The sequence below is a fragment of the Plectropomus leopardus genome, chromosome 21 (genome assembly GCF_026936395.1).
Source record: "Plectropomus leopardus strain MGB_pleo_1.0 chromosome 21, ASM2693639v1, whole genome shotgun sequence".
Lineage (NCBI taxonomy): Eukaryota > Metazoa > Chordata > Actinopteri > Perciformes > Serranidae > Plectropomus > Plectropomus leopardus.
Genome location: NC_142196.1, coordinates 26,802,943 through 26,820,050, shown reverse-complemented (window position 1 = coordinate 26,820,050; position 17,108 = coordinate 26,802,943). Strand labels below are relative to the sequence as shown.

Genomic DNA, 17,108 nt, shown 5'->3' with positions numbered 1-17,108 from the left:
AAACAGCATGAAGGGACAGACAGTGAGAGGACAGAGAGTGAGGGGACGGACAGTGAGAGGACAGAGAGTGAGGGGACGGACAGTGAGAGGACAGAGAGTGAGGGGACGGACAGCGAGAGGACAGACAGCAAGAGGACAGACAGTGAGAGGACAGACAGTGAGTGGACAGACAGTGTGGGGACAGACAGCAAGAGGATGGACAGTGAGAGGACAGACAGTGAGGGGACAGACAGTGTGGGGACAGACAGCGAGAGGATGGACAGTGAGAGGACAGACAGTGAGGGGACAGAGAGTGAGAGGATGGACAGTGAGGGGACAGACAGTGAGGGGATAGACAGCGTGAGGACAGACACCAAGAGGACGGACAGCGAGAGGACAGACAGCAAGAGGACGGACAGTGAGGGGACAGGCAGTGAGGGGATGGACAGTGAGGGAACGGACAGTGAGGGGACGGACAGTGAGAGGATGGACAGTGAGGGAACGGACAGTGAGAGGATGGACAGTGAGAGGATGGACAGTGAGGGGACGGACAGTGAGGGGATGGACAGTGAGGGGACGGACAGTGAGAGGACGGACAGTGAGGGGACAGGCAGTGAGGTGATGGACAGTGAGGGGACGGACAGTGAGAGGACGGACAGTGAGGGGACAGGCAGTGAGGTGATGGACAGTGAGGGGACAGACAGTGAGAGGATGGACAGTGAGGGGACGGACAGTGAGGGGACAGACAGTGAGGGGACGGACAGTGAGAGGATGGACAGTGAGGGGACGGACAGTGAGGGGACAGGCAGTGAGGTGATGGACAGTGAGGGGACGGACAGTGAGAGGACGGACAGTGAGGGGACAGGCAGTGAGGGGATGGACAGTGAGGGGACAGACAGTGAGAGGACGGACAGTGAGAGGATGGACAGTGAGGGAACGGACAGTGAGAGGATGGACAGTGAGAGGACAGTTGGTCTCCGGTCCATTTCTCGATGATAATAACAGACAAAAGATTTTTACTTGATGACTTAGTGTCTCAAAATAATCAAACTTTCTATAAATAATGATGGAAATGAACATTTCTGTAGATATTTCTGTTTTGGTTTAGTAACGTCCTCAGAAAATAAGGACTAAGTATCGCCATGGTAATGATACATTTCTCAAAATAATAAGAAACTTTCTTAAGATAATAACTTAATATCTCAAAAATAATAACAAACTTTCTCAAAATAACGAGGAGCTTTCTGGAAAAAATAAACTTTCTCAAAAAAAATGATTACACCAGAATAATGAGAAACTTTCTGGAACTTTCTGGAGATAATGACATGGTATCTCCAAAATAATAAACTTCCTCAAAGTAGTAAGAAAATGAGTAAAAATACTGACTTTCTGTCCTATGACATCACACCTCTAAATAATGAGAAACTTTAAATTTGCATGAGCCAATGTGTTATTTATTTCTCAAGGTAGCTTCAGTCAATATATTGTAAAAGTTTCTCATTATTTTCAGATATTAAGACATTATTTTGACAAAGTTTCTCATTATATTGAATTTATTTTTCATCACATTTACATAAATAAATGGACTTTGATGTTTTGACATGTTGCAGGGACAAAGTATGGTGCATGAAAGTCAATATGTGATGATTTAAACACACTGAATATTAATAATAATAATAATAATAATAATAATAAACTTTGTTTGTATAGCACGTTTCATTAAAGAAATGCAGCCCAACGTGCTTTACAACAAAGAAATTACATGCAAAAAAAACATGTAAAAAAAAAACTAAAAAAATAAATAAATAAATAAAATAAAATAAAAAATGAAATAATAATAATAAAAATAAATAAATAAATAAATAAATAGTGTGCATCAGTAAACAGCTAACTGTGGTGAAAGTGGTGATGGGATCCTAAAAAAAAGGCGGGACGTACCATGGTGGCGGGCGGCGACGTGACGGATCTGACGGACGACATGCTGGTCTGATGCATGTAACCGTGATACTGCTGCTGCTGCTGCATGTGGACGCCCTGATGATACGCTCCGGGAAGGACCGGAGCTGGACACACACACACACACACACACACACACACACACACACACACACACACACACACACACACACACACAGAGAAACAGAATATGAGTGTGTGTCTGAGCCTCCTCTGCTGTGAGCACGCTGTGGATTTTAGGGAAAATCGGTGATTCAAACAGCCTGTAAGAAGACGGTGAGTTAGTTTATTTGTGGATTAGAGACTTCGAACAGAAAACACAAACACGCGAGTGTCTCGGCCAGCGTCTCCATCCTGTTACTGTGTGTGTCACATTAACCCTCGAACTGCACAAATTAATAGTGCTGTAGTCAAGACCGTGTGCCGAGACTGAGACAAGACCAAGACTATACATACATATATATACACATTTCCTGAAGATAACAAAAATATAAAAGTAAAAACCAAAGAAAATGACCCAGAATAGTGCTGACATTTTTTAAATTTATTTTAAAAAATTATATGATTATACTGATATATATAAATATTTAATTATATATAATGAGATTATATTCAATTATACTTAATTTATATTTTGAATTCAAATTTATTTTAAAAAATGTTCATATAATTTTAAATAATTTTTACTTTAATATCTTCAGGGAATTTTCTTGTATTTCGAATTTGAAATCAGATTTTGTCTTTTGTCTTGTTGCTTTCTCCACGTGTTTTGACAGAAATTAAACCTATTTGCACAGGTTTCAAAGGGTTAACTTTGAAAACTCCGTCAGTTACAAAAAACTCCCATTTATCGAAAAAACAAAAATGAATTTGGAAATATATATATCACAAAGATATTTATCATATATATAAATCATAAATACATATATATAATAAATAAAAATATAATAATGTAATATAGTACATACATTTAACAAATAATAAATACATATATTAATATAACACAATTATATTTATAATATATATATTTTTTTAATCACGAAAAAGTGTTTCCTTTGCAGTTTTTTTTTTGCAAAACTGAAACTGAAACACCTTTTATGCGTTTGTAGGTCACATGACACTCGACAAAATATCGCTTCAGTTTTGTTCAAATCGGTGATGGAAACCCGCCCAGTGAGGAAGACAACGTGAGCAGAGATACCAGGAGTTTCGGCGCTGCTGCGGTCCCAGAGGTCAGAGGTCAGCGAGCTGACAGACTGCTGGGAGTGCTGCCGGCTCAGCCTGCGGTCAGCGCGCTCTGACAGGCCAACGAAGGATCCCCGAAATGAGACAGAGCAGGAAAAATGAGAGTATAAGTGAGAAAAGACAAAAAGAAAGAGAAGACGTTTGTATCACGGTCTGGTCTTTAATTTTGGGGAGTCAGGTGAACTACCGGACATCCTGCGGAGACTCTTGGACTGGATGTTGTCCTCCAGAGGGTCAAAGTCAAAGATGGAGCCGGGGTCTGTCCTCCACACCTTCAGGTCTTCACAGAGGAGGCAACGGTTATTTAAAGATCTCTAACTATCCGACACGTGTGCAGCAGACCGTGTGAGACTCGAGGACGCAGCCAATGACGCGCCCGAAACCTGCGTCCTCCCTAATGGCCAGCAGGGGGCGACGCCACCGGTTACAAAAAAATTAAATAAAATTAAAATGCAGTGTTTTACACTAAAAAAACGACATGCACCAAATACAAACTGAGTAAAATCTGACTGTGTAGAGAGAGAGAGAAACGACTCGACTTCTCACTTCATTTACGACAAAAGCAAACATCTTCCGAATTCACTGATAACTGCGTTCATGTGACGTCGGAGGGAAGTCGTTCTTCCGACTTTGTTGACTTCATGAGCTTTGAGGTCTTAAAGTGGAAACAACGTGAAGCTGCAAAAAGATGGTTGTTGATAGCTGTTTCCAGCATAAATGAATATATATGTGCATAATTACATTGAAAAATAATAATAATAGTAAAATAATAATAGCACAGTCAAATCTTCTTTTAAATCACTTCTTCAAACGTACTTTTAATGTTTTTTTAATTTGTCTTTAACTTATCTTTTAATATTTTATTTTGTCTTTAAATTTTAGCTTCTAATTTATCTTTTTACTTATGTTTTATTTTGCCCTGATCCTGCTTATTATTATTATCACTATTAATATTATTCCATCTACTGCCTTTATTTTATTACAATATTTTGGTAAACTGCATTTATAAATAAAGTTTTTATTAATAATAATAATAATAATAATAATAATAATAATATTTTATTGAAAATTGTTCATTTTTGTGGGGGTTTTTTTTGCATCAAAACATAGTGGCATCGTGACAAAAACCTGGCATTTCAAGGGTTAAAATTCTGAAAATTAATGAATATTTGACATTTATGATTAGGTCTGATGTTGGTTAAAAAAAATAACATAATAATAAATAATGTAATAATCTGAAAAGGACATTGTGTGTGCAGAGTGATACGTGTGACGTCACTGACCGACGATGATGCCTCCTGGTCGTCTGTCCATCTCCACGGCCTGTGGGTGGATCCCTTTGCTGTATCCCGCCTCTCCCATCATCTGATTGGCTCTGTGGTAGCGCTCCATGCTGGGGTCGTCCAATCCCGGCGTGCAGCCGCGGCCGCGCGCCCGCTCGAAGTCCTCGTGGTACTTGGCCTGTTGGAACGAATAAATCACGTCATTACACTCCAGAGTTTAACGTCATGACAACGAGAATATAAAGAGTTAATACACACATTACACACACACACACACACACAGTGGTGCACTTGGTCAGTGAACAGAGAAGTCACACACACACGGGGGTGCTTGTAAAATCTTTTATTATTAACACACACACACGCACACGCAGTCTCACACCCGTGTGCTGTAACAAAACAACAACAAAAAAAAAGACGTGACGCCAAACTTGAAGAACAAAAATTACCAGAAAATTAGAGAAAAAAATAAAAATAAATAAAATGAAATAAATAAATAAAAGGCAAAAAACAAGAAAAAGTGATTATAAAATGTGAAATAATTCTGTTACTTCATTTTAAATGAGTTATCATGATATAGGTTTCCACCAGCTTTTTAAAAATAATTTTCTCCTGATATGTTTGGAGTTTGTGGAACTTTACTTACCAAGCTGCTAACTGCCTTTTTTTTCACAATTTTGGAGGAAACTGAATCGATGTGTTCAGATTTCAAAGGGTTAACGCTCTATTTGTCTCGACTATATCTGCACCAAAGTCAGTCAGACCGGAAAGAAGCAGCTTTAAGACAATTGTTTTGGTCATTTAAAAAAAAAAACAAAAAAAACTGTTGAGTCTCACTCAGTCTCTCTCACATACACACACACACACACACACACACACACACACACACACACACTCCTCTGTCCTCCGTGCCGTCCGGTGCTCGGTGTTAGTATCGGTGTGTCAGTCCCAATTGAGGTGCCACATCACTCCTGTTAGCTCCTCCCACAGCGCAGGTAGGAGCCATGGTAACCAAGCCGTTACCATGGAGACAGAGTCCTGTGACCTCCGGACACGCCTGTACTCAGGTGTGTCCAGCTCGGTGCAGCTGCGTCCTCTCAGCTCCTGCAGCCCGCGCTGGTACCTCACCTGTTTACACACACACACACACACACACACAAACATATTAGTCTGTGTATCTGTTTCTGTGTGTGTGTGTGTGTGTGTGTGTGTGTGTGTGTGTGTGTGTGTGTGTGTGTGTGTGTGTGTGTGTGTCTTGCCGAGCTGATGTTCTCCTGGTTCTGTTTGACTCTCTCCAGTTCTGGAGTCACTCCGACACTCGACGCCTTCACTGCACTCTGCTTATACTTCACCTGGCACGATCAAAAGATTAAAAAAATCAAATAAAATGAAATAAAATAAAGCAAAACCTTCATATAAGCAAAACACTGGATACTTTCACTTTCAGCCCTCCAAAAAATCCACAAAAAACCCTTAGAATAAGTGAAATACTGGATATTTTTGCTTTTCATTCCCCTAAAAATCTTTAAAATAAGTAAAACACCAGATACCTTCACTTCACGTTCTGTAAAAATCCTTAAAATAACACACACACACACACACACACACACACCGAGCTGATGTTCTCCTGGTTGCGGCGGACGCGCTCCATGTCAGGTGTGTCCATGACGGCGGTGCCGCGACCCACGTCCTCTCTGTACTGGACCTGAGCGCAGAAACAGACTGCAGCTTTAAAGGAGCAGTGCGACAACTTTTTACACAAAACACGCTGCCGAAAAATCCTCACACCTTAAAAAACCTTAAATAGGTAAAATACTAAATACTTTTACTTCTTGGTCCTATAGACATGCTTAAAATACATAAATTATTGGATAATTACACTTTTTAGTCCTATATAAATCCTTAAAATTAGTAAAATAATTTATAATAATCTCACATTTGAGTCCATAAATCTGTAAAATAGGTTAAATATTGGATAATTACACTTTTTAGTCTTATAAAAATCCTCCAAATAACCAAAATACTCGATACTGTCAATTTCAGTCCTTTATAAATCCTTAAAATGAGTAAAATATTGATTATTATTTAAAAAAAACAACTTAGAATCCATATCAGGAGACTATATCGGCATCTCTTCCAGCAAAACCAATCGTAAACTTTAGTTTAATTTTTTTGGGGCACGAGTATGAAGTGAACACGAGCTGACGGACATCGCTGATCCTCTTGGCGTTCTCTCTGGCGAGGACGATCTCCGGCGTCTCTGCGACTGAAGACGTCAGGCCTCTCATCAGCTTGGAGTCCCAGCAGTACCGCAGCTGCAGGGCGACACAGAGCTGCTGTAAACACACACACACACACACACACACTCGCCGGCTCACAGTGTGTGCGTGTCACAGTGTGTGTGTGTGTGTGTGCGTGCGCGCTCACAGAGCTGATGTGTCTCTGGTTGGCTTTGACTCTCTCCATCTCGGGCGTCTCTGACACCAGACTGTAACGTCCCTTAAGACGCTCCGCTTCGTCCTTATACTTCTTCTGTGAGGAGAGACAGAGCGACTTAAAGTACATTTACTCTACGTCAGAGCGGTTCTCAGTACATTTTGACATGTTTTGTTCTTTAAATTACTCAGTTTATGTTACTTTACTTTTCTACTTCACTTCAAGTCAAAGGAAAATATTGTCCTTTTTACTGCACTGCATTTATTTATTATTTTTTATTCACTTATTTATTTATTTTACTGCATTTATTTATGTATTTATTTTTTTACTGCATTTATTTATGTATTTTTTAAATTTACTTATTTATTTACTTCACTGTATTTATTTATTTTACTGCACTAAATACATTTATGTATTTATTCACTTCATTTTACTGCATTAATTTATGTATTTATTTTTCACTGCATTACACTTATTTATGTGTTTACTTATTTTACTGCATTTATTTATGTATTTTTTATTCACTTATTTATCTTACTGTATTTATTTTACTGCACTAAATATATTTATGTAATTATTGACTTATTTATTTATTTTACTGCATTTATTAATGTTTTTTTTTTTACTGCACTAAACTTATTTATGTATTTATTTATTTTACTGCATTAAATGTATTTATTATATTTATAAATTCATAAGCTTCCTAAATATATTAAGTCAAAAAGCCATGCCTTTACCAGCTGCAACATTAAAATGATGAACACATTATTGCATCAATAATAATAATAATAATAATAATAATAACAACAACTTTCACTTTTTTCACTTGCAACAGACTATTTCTACACTGTGGTTTTACTATTTTTACACACACACACACACACACACACACACACACACACACACACACCTGGCTGTAGACGTCTTTGAGGTAGGAGGCGTGCAGCAGCTCAGGGGTGTCTGTAACTGTCCCGTATGAGTTTTCTCTGAGCTGATCCGTCTGCTTGTAGGACCTCTGTGACACACACACACACACACACACACACACACACACACACCTCTGTGACACCTCTCTTTCAGACAGCAGTAATAATTCTTCATGTGTTTATAAAGTCTTGGTGTCACGCAGCGGGTCACCTGGCTCTGGATCTCCGAGGCTCTCTTGGCTCTCTGCATCTCGAGGACGTCGGCGCTCAGCTCCATGCCTTTACCCAAAATCTCCCTCTCTAAGTCCCGGCGGTACTCCTTCTGCACGCACATATACACACACCAACAACACATCAACACTGAAAGTTACAGCACGTCTACTTCTTAAGTGTGTGTGTGTGTGTGTGTGTGTGTGTGTGTGTGTGTGTGTGTGTGTTTTACCTGGTTCAGGATCTGATTGGCGTTTTTGACTCTCAGCAGCTCAGGTGTTTCCTCCAGCCCGATGCCGGATAAGCCCCGCCCCTTCACTTCCTGCTCCAGGTCCTTCCTGTACTCCTTCTACACACACACACACACACACACACACAATGAAATGTCAGCGATGGTCAGTCAAAGTGTGAATGAACAGCACTGTTTGATCTTTGTTTTGTTTGTTTTGAATGTTTCCAAAAAACAGAAGAAAAAATAAAATATGAGCAAGAAAAACAACATCAGAACGGACCATCGGACATATTCAGTAAACAAAAGTATTTCACATCCGAAAAGGAGGAGGAGCAAATAAATACGAATCAAATCCTACCACCTTAAAATCAATTTGAAAAAAAAGTGTGTTTTCTCACAAATGTCCAACTTTATAAACTCTGAATATCCGTTTTTTTCTCTGAAATCAGCGATTTAAAACAAACAAAATGTGAATGTGACAAGAAATGTGTGAGATTTTCCCCACAAATGTCGGACTCAGAGAAGGTCCTGAAATACCGCTGTATGTCCGAAACCTCAGGAGGCGAAATTTACAGACCGAAGACAAAAAAACGCCATGAAGACGGAAACAATATGTGTCTCCTGAAGACAGCGAAACGCCATGAAGACGGGAAACGACAAAACATGAGAACAAAACCGCATCAACAACATCCGTGTCGCCGTGCAAACACGCAACAAAACAGCCAAACAACGCTGAGTACAGTGATGATGATGATGATGCGTGTGTGTCGGCGTGTGTGTGTGTGTGTGTCGGCGTGTGTGTGTGTGTGTCTCACCTCGCTCAGCAGGCTGCTGGCGTGGCGAGCTGTCAGGTATCCAGGTGTCTGATCTACGTCCACCAAAGCTTTCCCCTTCATCTGCTCCTCGTAGTCCCTCCGATACTCTCTCTGAGGGACGCACACACACACACACACAGACACACACAGACAGACACACACACACACACGTGCACGCACACACACAGCAAAGAGAGAGACTGTCAGTACGTTTAAATGACGTTAAAAAAAGTTGAATTATTGTTAAAAAAACTGGACTTTTAAAATACACATAAACATGAACATGTTGAGTAAATTAACCCTTTGAAACTTGAGAAAATTGTTCTGATTTCTTTTGAAAACATAACAAGACATGGCCCAAACCTAAAAATAATAATAAAAAAAAACAACAAACAAACAAGAAAAGCACCATGAAAAAGTGATGTAAATAAATAAATATGCTTTTATTTTAAATATTATATTTATTTTTAAGATATAAAATTATTATAATTACATAAATACAGTTTTCTGGACAGTTTTCCCCTTTTTAAAAAAACTATTCTCTAATAATTCTCCCATGTTTTTGTTTTTGGTGAAATTTCTTGCAATTTGTGAAACAAAGTTTTTTTCTTCTTTTTTCTCTGCGGTTGTAAAGGAATTCAGATAAATATGCTGAGATTCAAAGACTCATTTAGTTTGTACACGGCGTCTGAATGCTGCACAAGAATACTGCTGTCCATGCAGGTTTTAAAGGTTAAAGATGAAGAAATACACACACACACACACACACACACACACACACACACACACACACACACACACACACACTGTATTGTCAGCAGTGTGTATTTGAGTGCGGAGCAGAAGAAAGAGGTTTTACCTCACTTTGCATCTTCTGAGCTTCTTTGGACACTTTGTACGTCTGAGTGTCTCCAAACTCCATCTGAGAGCGTCCTTTGCTCCTCTCGTACTCCTCTCTGTACTTCACCTGCAGGAGCGCACATTCGTTAACCCAAAAACATCAGCAGAAGAAGAAGACGACACGGGGTCAGCGTGTGTGGTCACCTGGCTGTGCAGCACGGCGTTCTCCTTGTGGTGGAGCTGTTCAGCCGTGTCCAGAGCCGTGTGGTACAGAGCCTTCGTCTGCTCGTGCTTCTTCTTGTACTCCACCTGAACACACACACACACACACACACACACACACACAGAGATCTGTAATATAAAAGCCGTGAGGAGCGTCAGCTGTGTGTGCGGCGGGCGAAGGACGGCGCCGTACGTTGCTCTGCAGCTTGCTGGCGTGCAGAACGTGCTCCAGCTGCAGCAGGTTGGGCAGATCCGAGGAACCTTCTGGTTTCTGCGTCTTGTTGGTTTTATACTTGACCTGCGGACAGAACGAGAGGCCGAGTTCGAGCTGAAGACTCACCAATCATTTCAAAATAATTCAGTACAGAAGAACGCATTAAACCACACATTTTCTGGTATTTTTTGGGTATTGAAAAGTTATTATGAGTCCTTTAAACAGCAAGATTCAAGTGAAAATGTGTTTAGCAGAAAAGCTGATAAATGACTTTATTTATTCTGCATAAGTTATGTTTGATATTGTATCAGAAACACATTGCTGTATAATTAGTAGTTAAATATGTGTACGTTTTGATCAAACGGCCTTCTCTACAGAACATAGTCTTTAGTTTCCTCGCTACTTATTTTCTACCCCTATTTTATGTTAGTTTTATTTTTTTATTTTATTTTTTTGTGTGTATTTTGTTTCACGGAAAACCAATAAAAAAAGAATTATGATGAATTTTGGAGCAGCTCTGAATCACGGGGCAGAAACACAAATCATTTTATTTTGTTTGTTTGTTTTTTTATTATTGTTTTGTTCATTTTCATTTCATTTTATTTATCTATATATTTATTTTTTTGTATATATATATAAAATTTAAAAAAATAAAAAATAATATAAATATATATATATATATAAATTTAAAAAATAAATAAATAAATATATAAATTTTATATATATGCACACACACACACACACACACACACACACACACACACACATATATATATATATATATATATATTTGTGTACTAAAATGTGGTGATGTGTTTATGAAAATTCAATGAAATACTGCTAAAAACGTAGCATGATGCCCAAAATGTGTTCCGATGTGAGCGCTCGTCCGCGGTGTGTGATTCTGGCGTGCCATAAAATCTCAAGATAAATGATTGATTGTAATGAAAAACAGTGCCATTCTAATAGATATTGATCAGGAAATGAGAGCACATCCAACCAAGATCTGAAAATCCTCTCCGGACGTAAAGCACTGCGCAATAATTCTGCTTCGATATCGATCCGATTGCAAAAATACAAATACAATCTGTGTCTGACAGCTTGCTTCAGGTGGGAGGAGACAGGTAGAAACTCTGTGTTTCTTTATATGTTCACAGTCAGTTACCATGGTGATTGATGCAGAGTCAGTTACCATGGCGACTGACTCAGAGTTTGACTTAACTCTCTTTCTGGACAGTTTCTCTCTCTCAGAGTTTTCACATCACCTGCTTTCTGGGAAACCCTCCAGGTGTTGGTGTGTCGTGTTTGTGACGGTCTTTCATGTCGTGCGTGTTTTGCAGCGTGTCTCGTTGACTGACAGCCCGTCACACTTCATCCCGCTCGCTCCTCCATCTCTGCTAAAATCAGGACGTCCGGGCTCCAGAGGTGGCGAGCAGTAAACCCGCCCTCCGGGCCCCGAGGCACCACAAAACTCTTTCAGCTTCTCTCGCCCGATACCGAGCCAAAATCTGCCCCAGATTCGAGCCACTTTTGCCAAATTCTTTCACTGCATTGAGAGAGCTGCCTGTGCATCAGGATGACGGAGACGGAGAGCAGCTCCGAGCGAGCGAGCGGCGTTCCTGAAGACCAGGCAGCGTTCAGCACAACAAGCTGTTACGTAACGCCGTGAAGTGGAAAAAGGTCTCTTTTCTGTGGCTGTGTGGGCAAAACTGTGTGTGTGTGTGTGTGTGTGTGTGTGTGTGTGTGTGGTACATCTTTATGCACATTTACACGTGTCAGTTGCTATTATCTGTACATGTGTGGCTACATGTGTGTATGATATGTACGTGGGTGTCCATTGTGTATGTGTGTGTGTGTATGTGTGTGTGTGTGTATAACCTCTTCAACTTCTCCAGCTCTCATCCTACAATCCCTCCACATTTGCCTAACAAAGGTTGCCATGGTAACACCCACACAACAGACTTGAGTTTTAGAGTGTGAGTCAAAAAGAATGACACACACACACACACACACACACACACACACACACACACACACACAGAGTTTCTCGGATGTCTGAAAGTAAAAAGCGTCTTCAGGTGAACTAAAGGAAACAGATCTGATTGACGTGATGATTTCGGTTGAGTCATAACAACAAATTGGTCATGAGGAGGAGACGCTCGGACGTTCACGCATAAACACGGTGATATTATTCGGTGTAAACAACAAAACGTTGCTGATTCACCACCGAAAATCCTCTCAGTCAGAGCGTTTACATGATGTGAGAGAAAGCTGAAGTGGACTGTTAAATACGTGAAAACATGTTCGTGTGACTGAAGACTAAACTGAATTTTCTAAAATAGTTAAAAATACAAGAAAAGAAATGACCTGAAAATCAATTTCAAAATTAAAAAAAAAAGAAAAAAGATAAAAGGTGGGGAACAAAGTGCTAAAAATTATGATAATTTTGAAACAGAATTTTAGATATGTAATCCTTTTTTTCTTTTTTCCCTATTTAATTTTTTAAAAAAAAATAATCTACTATTTCCATGCAATTTGTGGATATTTTTTAAAACGTTCATTATACAGAATATCTCATTGAGACACGGATCTCAATCTCACGAGAAACCTGCCTCAAACAGAATATTACATGATGTGAGTCGCTCACCTGACCGGTGGAGGCGTGAGTCGCTCACCTGACCGGTGGAGGCGTGAGTCGCTCACCTGACCGGTGGAGGCGTGAGTCGCTCACCTGACCGGTGGAGGCGTGAGTCGCTCACCTGACCGGTGGAGGCGTGAGTCACTCACCTGACTGGCCAGAGCAGCAGCAGCTTGTGTGTGTTTGAAGGAGAGACAGTCCAGAGGGTTGTAACGGGGACGCTGGCCCTTTAAGTGTTTGTCGAAGTTCTCCTTATACTTCACCTGCAGCACGGACAAAAACAGATCAGTTCCTAATTATCTGCCCAGTGCATGCTGGGTAGACTGAGTGTGTGTGTGTGTGTGTGTGTGTGTGTGTGTGTGTGTGTGTGTGTGTGTGTGTTACCTGGCTGGCCAGTTTTGAAGCCTCCTTTGCGTGCTGGATGTCGGTTCTGGCCAAAAGAGAGCCGTCACTGTAACCTGGCTGCTTGGTGTTATTTTTATAGGCCACCTGTGAAACACACGCACACACACACACACACACACACACCTATGTTTAAAAGATGTACAAAGGCCAACATACAAAAAGACATCAAAGGGGACTCACACTTTCACTAATAATTTAAAAAAGACACAAAACTGTTGAAAAATTCAAGCGAGATTACATACACACGCACACGCACGCACACACACACACACGCACACACACACACGTCCACAGATGCTTAAAAGATGTTCAAACACCGACACACAAAAAGACATTTAAGGACACACACACCTTCACAAATAATTTAGAAAAAAAGACACACAAAAGGAATACGTGCTAATGGTGGTATCTTGAAAAATTTAAGTGAGAATACACACACACACACACACACATATATATACTGACACACACACACATATACACACACACACACACACACACACTTACATAACAACAGTTGAGTGTTAACAGCAGAACATTTTCTATAATTAATCAGCGGCTCCGCTCAGGGAACAGCTGGTGAACGGGACCGTCGTTGTCATGGAAATCGATGTTGGATGGGACGCAGTTCTCACACACACACACACACACACACACACACACACACACACACACACACACACACACACACACACACACACACAGACTCACGTCGCTGGCCAGTTTGGTGGCGTTGGCGGCGTTGACGATGTCGGGTCTGTCTGGCGCTGAGCTGTAGTGATGGAGCTCCTCTTTGCCTTTTCTGTAGCTGACCTGAGACCAGCAGAGAATAACGACACACACACACACACACACACACACACACACACACACACACAAATAACTAAAATTTGTATAAGTTATGCGATAAGATGTATGAGGAAAATATTTCCTTGGATATACGTCCATATCACAGACTGTACAAAAGAAAAAATAATAATTAAAATAAAAAACTAAAAATCATTAATATGATACAGATTTTAGCGTTGCTGCACAGATGCGTGCTCTCGGTGACATCACCCTCGCAGCACGGCGGCGCCCGTATCTCGGGTATTTTAACCTCACTTCAGCACAGCGGGGTTAAACACAGTTCAGGGTAAATCTACACTGGAGAAACACCTGCAGGAAGGTCGGCTCTGCACGCAGGATTTCTGCTGAGCCGGCACTGATTTGGGGCTGGTTATGGTTGCTTAGCAACCTGAGATGCCTCCACGCTCATGAAAGTCGGCACAGAGCGGAGCATCGCTCGGCGCTCGACGTCTTTTCACAAAATAGACAAAGTGACAAAAACATAAACGTTCACACTGAACTCCTCTGCCCACACACACACACTGTTACATAACGGCGTGTTTTTGTGAGAGGAGTACAGATGTGTGTGTGGTGTGTGTGTGTGTGTGTGTGTGGTGTGTGTGGTGTGTGTGTGTGTGTGTGTGTGTGTGTGTGTGTGTGTGTGTGTGTGCGTGCACTCACGTCGCTCTGGTTCTTGTTGACCTCCATGGCGTGCTCCACCTCCGGCAGCGTTTTCATGTTGGTGTAACTGGACTTCCCCTTCTCACGGTTATACTTCTCCTTATAGAACTTCTGCAGACCAGGAGAGAGGAGGAGGAGAGGAGGAGGAGAGGAGGAGGAGGAGGAGAGGAGGAGAGGAGGAGGAGGAGGAGAAGAGGAGGAGAGGAGGAGGAGGAGAGGAGGAGAAGAGGAGAAGAGGAGGAGGAAGGAGGAGAGGAGGAGAGGAGGAGGAGGAGGAGGAGGAGAAGAGGAGGAGAGGAGGAGGAGAGGAGGAGGAGGAGGTGGACAAACAGATGAGGGAAGAGCAGGAGAAAATGATTAGAGGAGGAGAAAAGGACGAGAGAAGGAGGAGAAAAGGATGAGAAGATGAGGAAAAGAGGGGTAGAAGAGCAGGAGAAGAGGAGGAGAAGAGGAAGAGTGTAAGAGGAGAAGAAAAGAAGGAGAAGAAGAAGTGAAGAGGAAGAGAAAAGGATGAGAAGAGGAGGAGAAGAGCAGGAGAAAAGGAGGAAAAGAGGAGGAGAAAAGGAGAAAAAGAGGAGGAGAAAAGGAGGAGAGAAGGAGAAGAGGAGGAGAAAAAGAGAAGAGCAAGAGAAAAGGGGGAGAAGAGGAGGAGAAGAGGAAAAAGGAAAAGAGGAGGAGAAAAGGAGGAGAGAAGGAGAAGAAGAGAAAAGGAGGATAAGAGGAGGAGAAGAGGAGGAGACGAGGAGTCAGTAAAATCAGAATTAAAGGAGCATCCTGACGGACGGAGAGATCTGCTGACCGATTCGTCGTCCTGCTGCTGAATAACGAGCGAAAACAAACTCGTTCGTTTGTCTGAAAATAATCCGAACTGTTTCCGGCTGTGAGAAAGAGAGAAATTCACAGCAGGACGCAGAAGTGAACCATAAACCGAGTGAGGATTAAACCTTTGAAATCACTAAAAAAATAAAAAATAATGGTATTATAATAAATAATCATAAAAAAAATAACGGTTCTTTATAACTCCCAAAATTAAAAATGATTAAAAAATGTCACATTTTTTGGGGAGTGTCATAACATTTTTCTCACCGGGCAGACGTGGTTTAGCAGATCAATAATTAGTTATTAAGGAGTTAAGGAAATGTACATTAATGTAATAATTACAATGTAATAATTATAATAATTGATGTATTTTCTCAGACATGCAGGTGAAAAATGTGAAAAAAGTACTGCTAAAAAAAAAGTCCTATTGGAATTTGTAGTTATATTTTATACATTTATTTATTTTTCTCATGATTGTAAAATAAAATAAGATAAAATGACAACATTAAAAAACAATAAGGAAAATTAACGTCAGTATCTGTGCTTAATTAATTAATTAAAACAATAAAAGTAAAACAAGTAGAGACACATTTTACAATAAAACGTTCAAGATTAAATGATGATTTTTAAACCCTGACTCTGTTGGACGGACCGCCCGGATAATAAAATAAAGCTGTTAAATAAATCTGATGTTCTGCTGTTGTATCTGCAGACGGTCCGGCTGCTGATGTCTACGCGGTCGACGTTTTACGCTCCAGTTAGCGTCACATTGCTCGGTCAACAGACACGAAACCAGAAAGCATCGGGGTCCGTGCCCCAGTTTAGCTCCGATTTGCTGCCCGATGGAACGAATGACACCAAACAATGACCGTCATCTGTGAGGCGCACGGTCCGAGCTGTAAAACACAAACACTTCTGCAAAAACCTAACGGAAACACTTTTCATGCATTTCTTCAGATTTCTGCTGGTATCTTTTTATATTTCTGAACAGAAGGTTGAATAAATGAATCTATGCGGCCAGATTGGATTTTATTATTATTTAACAGTTTGAAAACTGAGAAATTGGCTTGATTTCTTAAAAAAAAAAAAACATGAAAAGAAGGCAGTTAGGAATGAGAATTAACCCAAATTTTAGCAAAAAATTCACAAAAATCACACAAAAAAATCACAAAAAAAGTATCAGGGACAGGAAATAACCTGAAAAAGTGCCAAAATAAAATAAAAACAAAATACATAGAAATAATTATATTAAATATCTTTATTATCTATTATTATAAAAGTGCATAATTTTCAAATTATTTTTTTGTTTATACTTTTTAATAATTTCTTGCAATCTGCAGGATATTTTATGCCAAGTTGCTGATAGACTGTTTTTGAAA

At 40.3% G+C, this 17,108-nt stretch overlaps 2 protein-coding genes across 3 annotated transcripts in view; one reads left to right on the top strand and one right to left on the bottom strand.

The window, feature by feature from the left end:
* LOC121939430 (uncharacterized) overlaps nucleotides 1–17,108 on the bottom strand; it is a 63,112-nt gene that overhangs the window by 3,102 nt on the left and 42,902 nt on the right. Inside the window, exons 50-69 of one of the 2 annotated variants that reach the window (XM_088071890.1) lie at nucleotides 14,911–15,021; nucleotides 14,113–14,214; nucleotides 13,381–13,485; nucleotides 13,146–13,259; nucleotides 10,338–10,442; nucleotides 10,127–10,231; nucleotides 9,942–10,049; nucleotides 9,083–9,193; nucleotides 8,268–8,384; nucleotides 8,037–8,147; nucleotides 7,810–7,914; nucleotides 6,891–6,995; nucleotides 6,674–6,778; nucleotides 6,076–6,168; nucleotides 5,723–5,815; nucleotides 5,487–5,591; nucleotides 4,464–4,641; nucleotides 3,368–3,460; nucleotides 3,137–3,232; nucleotides 1,918–2,042 (exon numbers count right to left, since the gene is read on the bottom strand). In XM_088071890.1, coding sequence (XP_087928016.1) covers nucleotides 1,918–2,042; nucleotides 3,137–3,232; nucleotides 3,368–3,460; nucleotides 4,464–4,641; nucleotides 5,487–5,591; nucleotides 5,723–5,815; nucleotides 6,076–6,168; nucleotides 6,674–6,778; nucleotides 6,891–6,995; nucleotides 7,810–7,914; nucleotides 8,037–8,147; nucleotides 8,268–8,384; nucleotides 9,083–9,193; nucleotides 9,942–10,049; nucleotides 10,127–10,231; nucleotides 10,338–10,442; nucleotides 13,146–13,259; nucleotides 13,381–13,485; nucleotides 14,113–14,214; nucleotides 14,911–15,021 — 2,187 coding nt within the window. Of the gene's footprint in view, nucleotides 1–1,917; nucleotides 2,043–3,136; nucleotides 3,233–3,367; nucleotides 3,461–4,463; nucleotides 4,642–4,710; nucleotides 5,592–5,722; nucleotides 5,816–6,075; nucleotides 6,169–6,673; nucleotides 6,779–6,890; nucleotides 6,996–7,809; nucleotides 7,915–8,036; nucleotides 8,148–8,267; nucleotides 8,385–9,082; nucleotides 9,194–9,941; nucleotides 10,050–10,126; nucleotides 10,232–10,337; nucleotides 10,443–13,145; nucleotides 13,260–13,380; nucleotides 13,486–14,112; nucleotides 14,215–14,910; nucleotides 15,022–17,108 lie in introns of those variants that run through there. The other variant, XM_088071891.1, reaches the window with a different exon arrangement.
* LOC148186105 (uncharacterized) lies at nucleotides 3–1,903 on the top strand. The gene has a single exon (XM_088071901.1). The coding sequence runs from the start codon at nucleotides 196–198 to the stop codon at nucleotides 973–975; it is 780 nt and encodes a 259-aa protein (XP_087928027.1). The 5' UTR covers nucleotides 3–195; the 3' UTR covers nucleotides 976–1,903.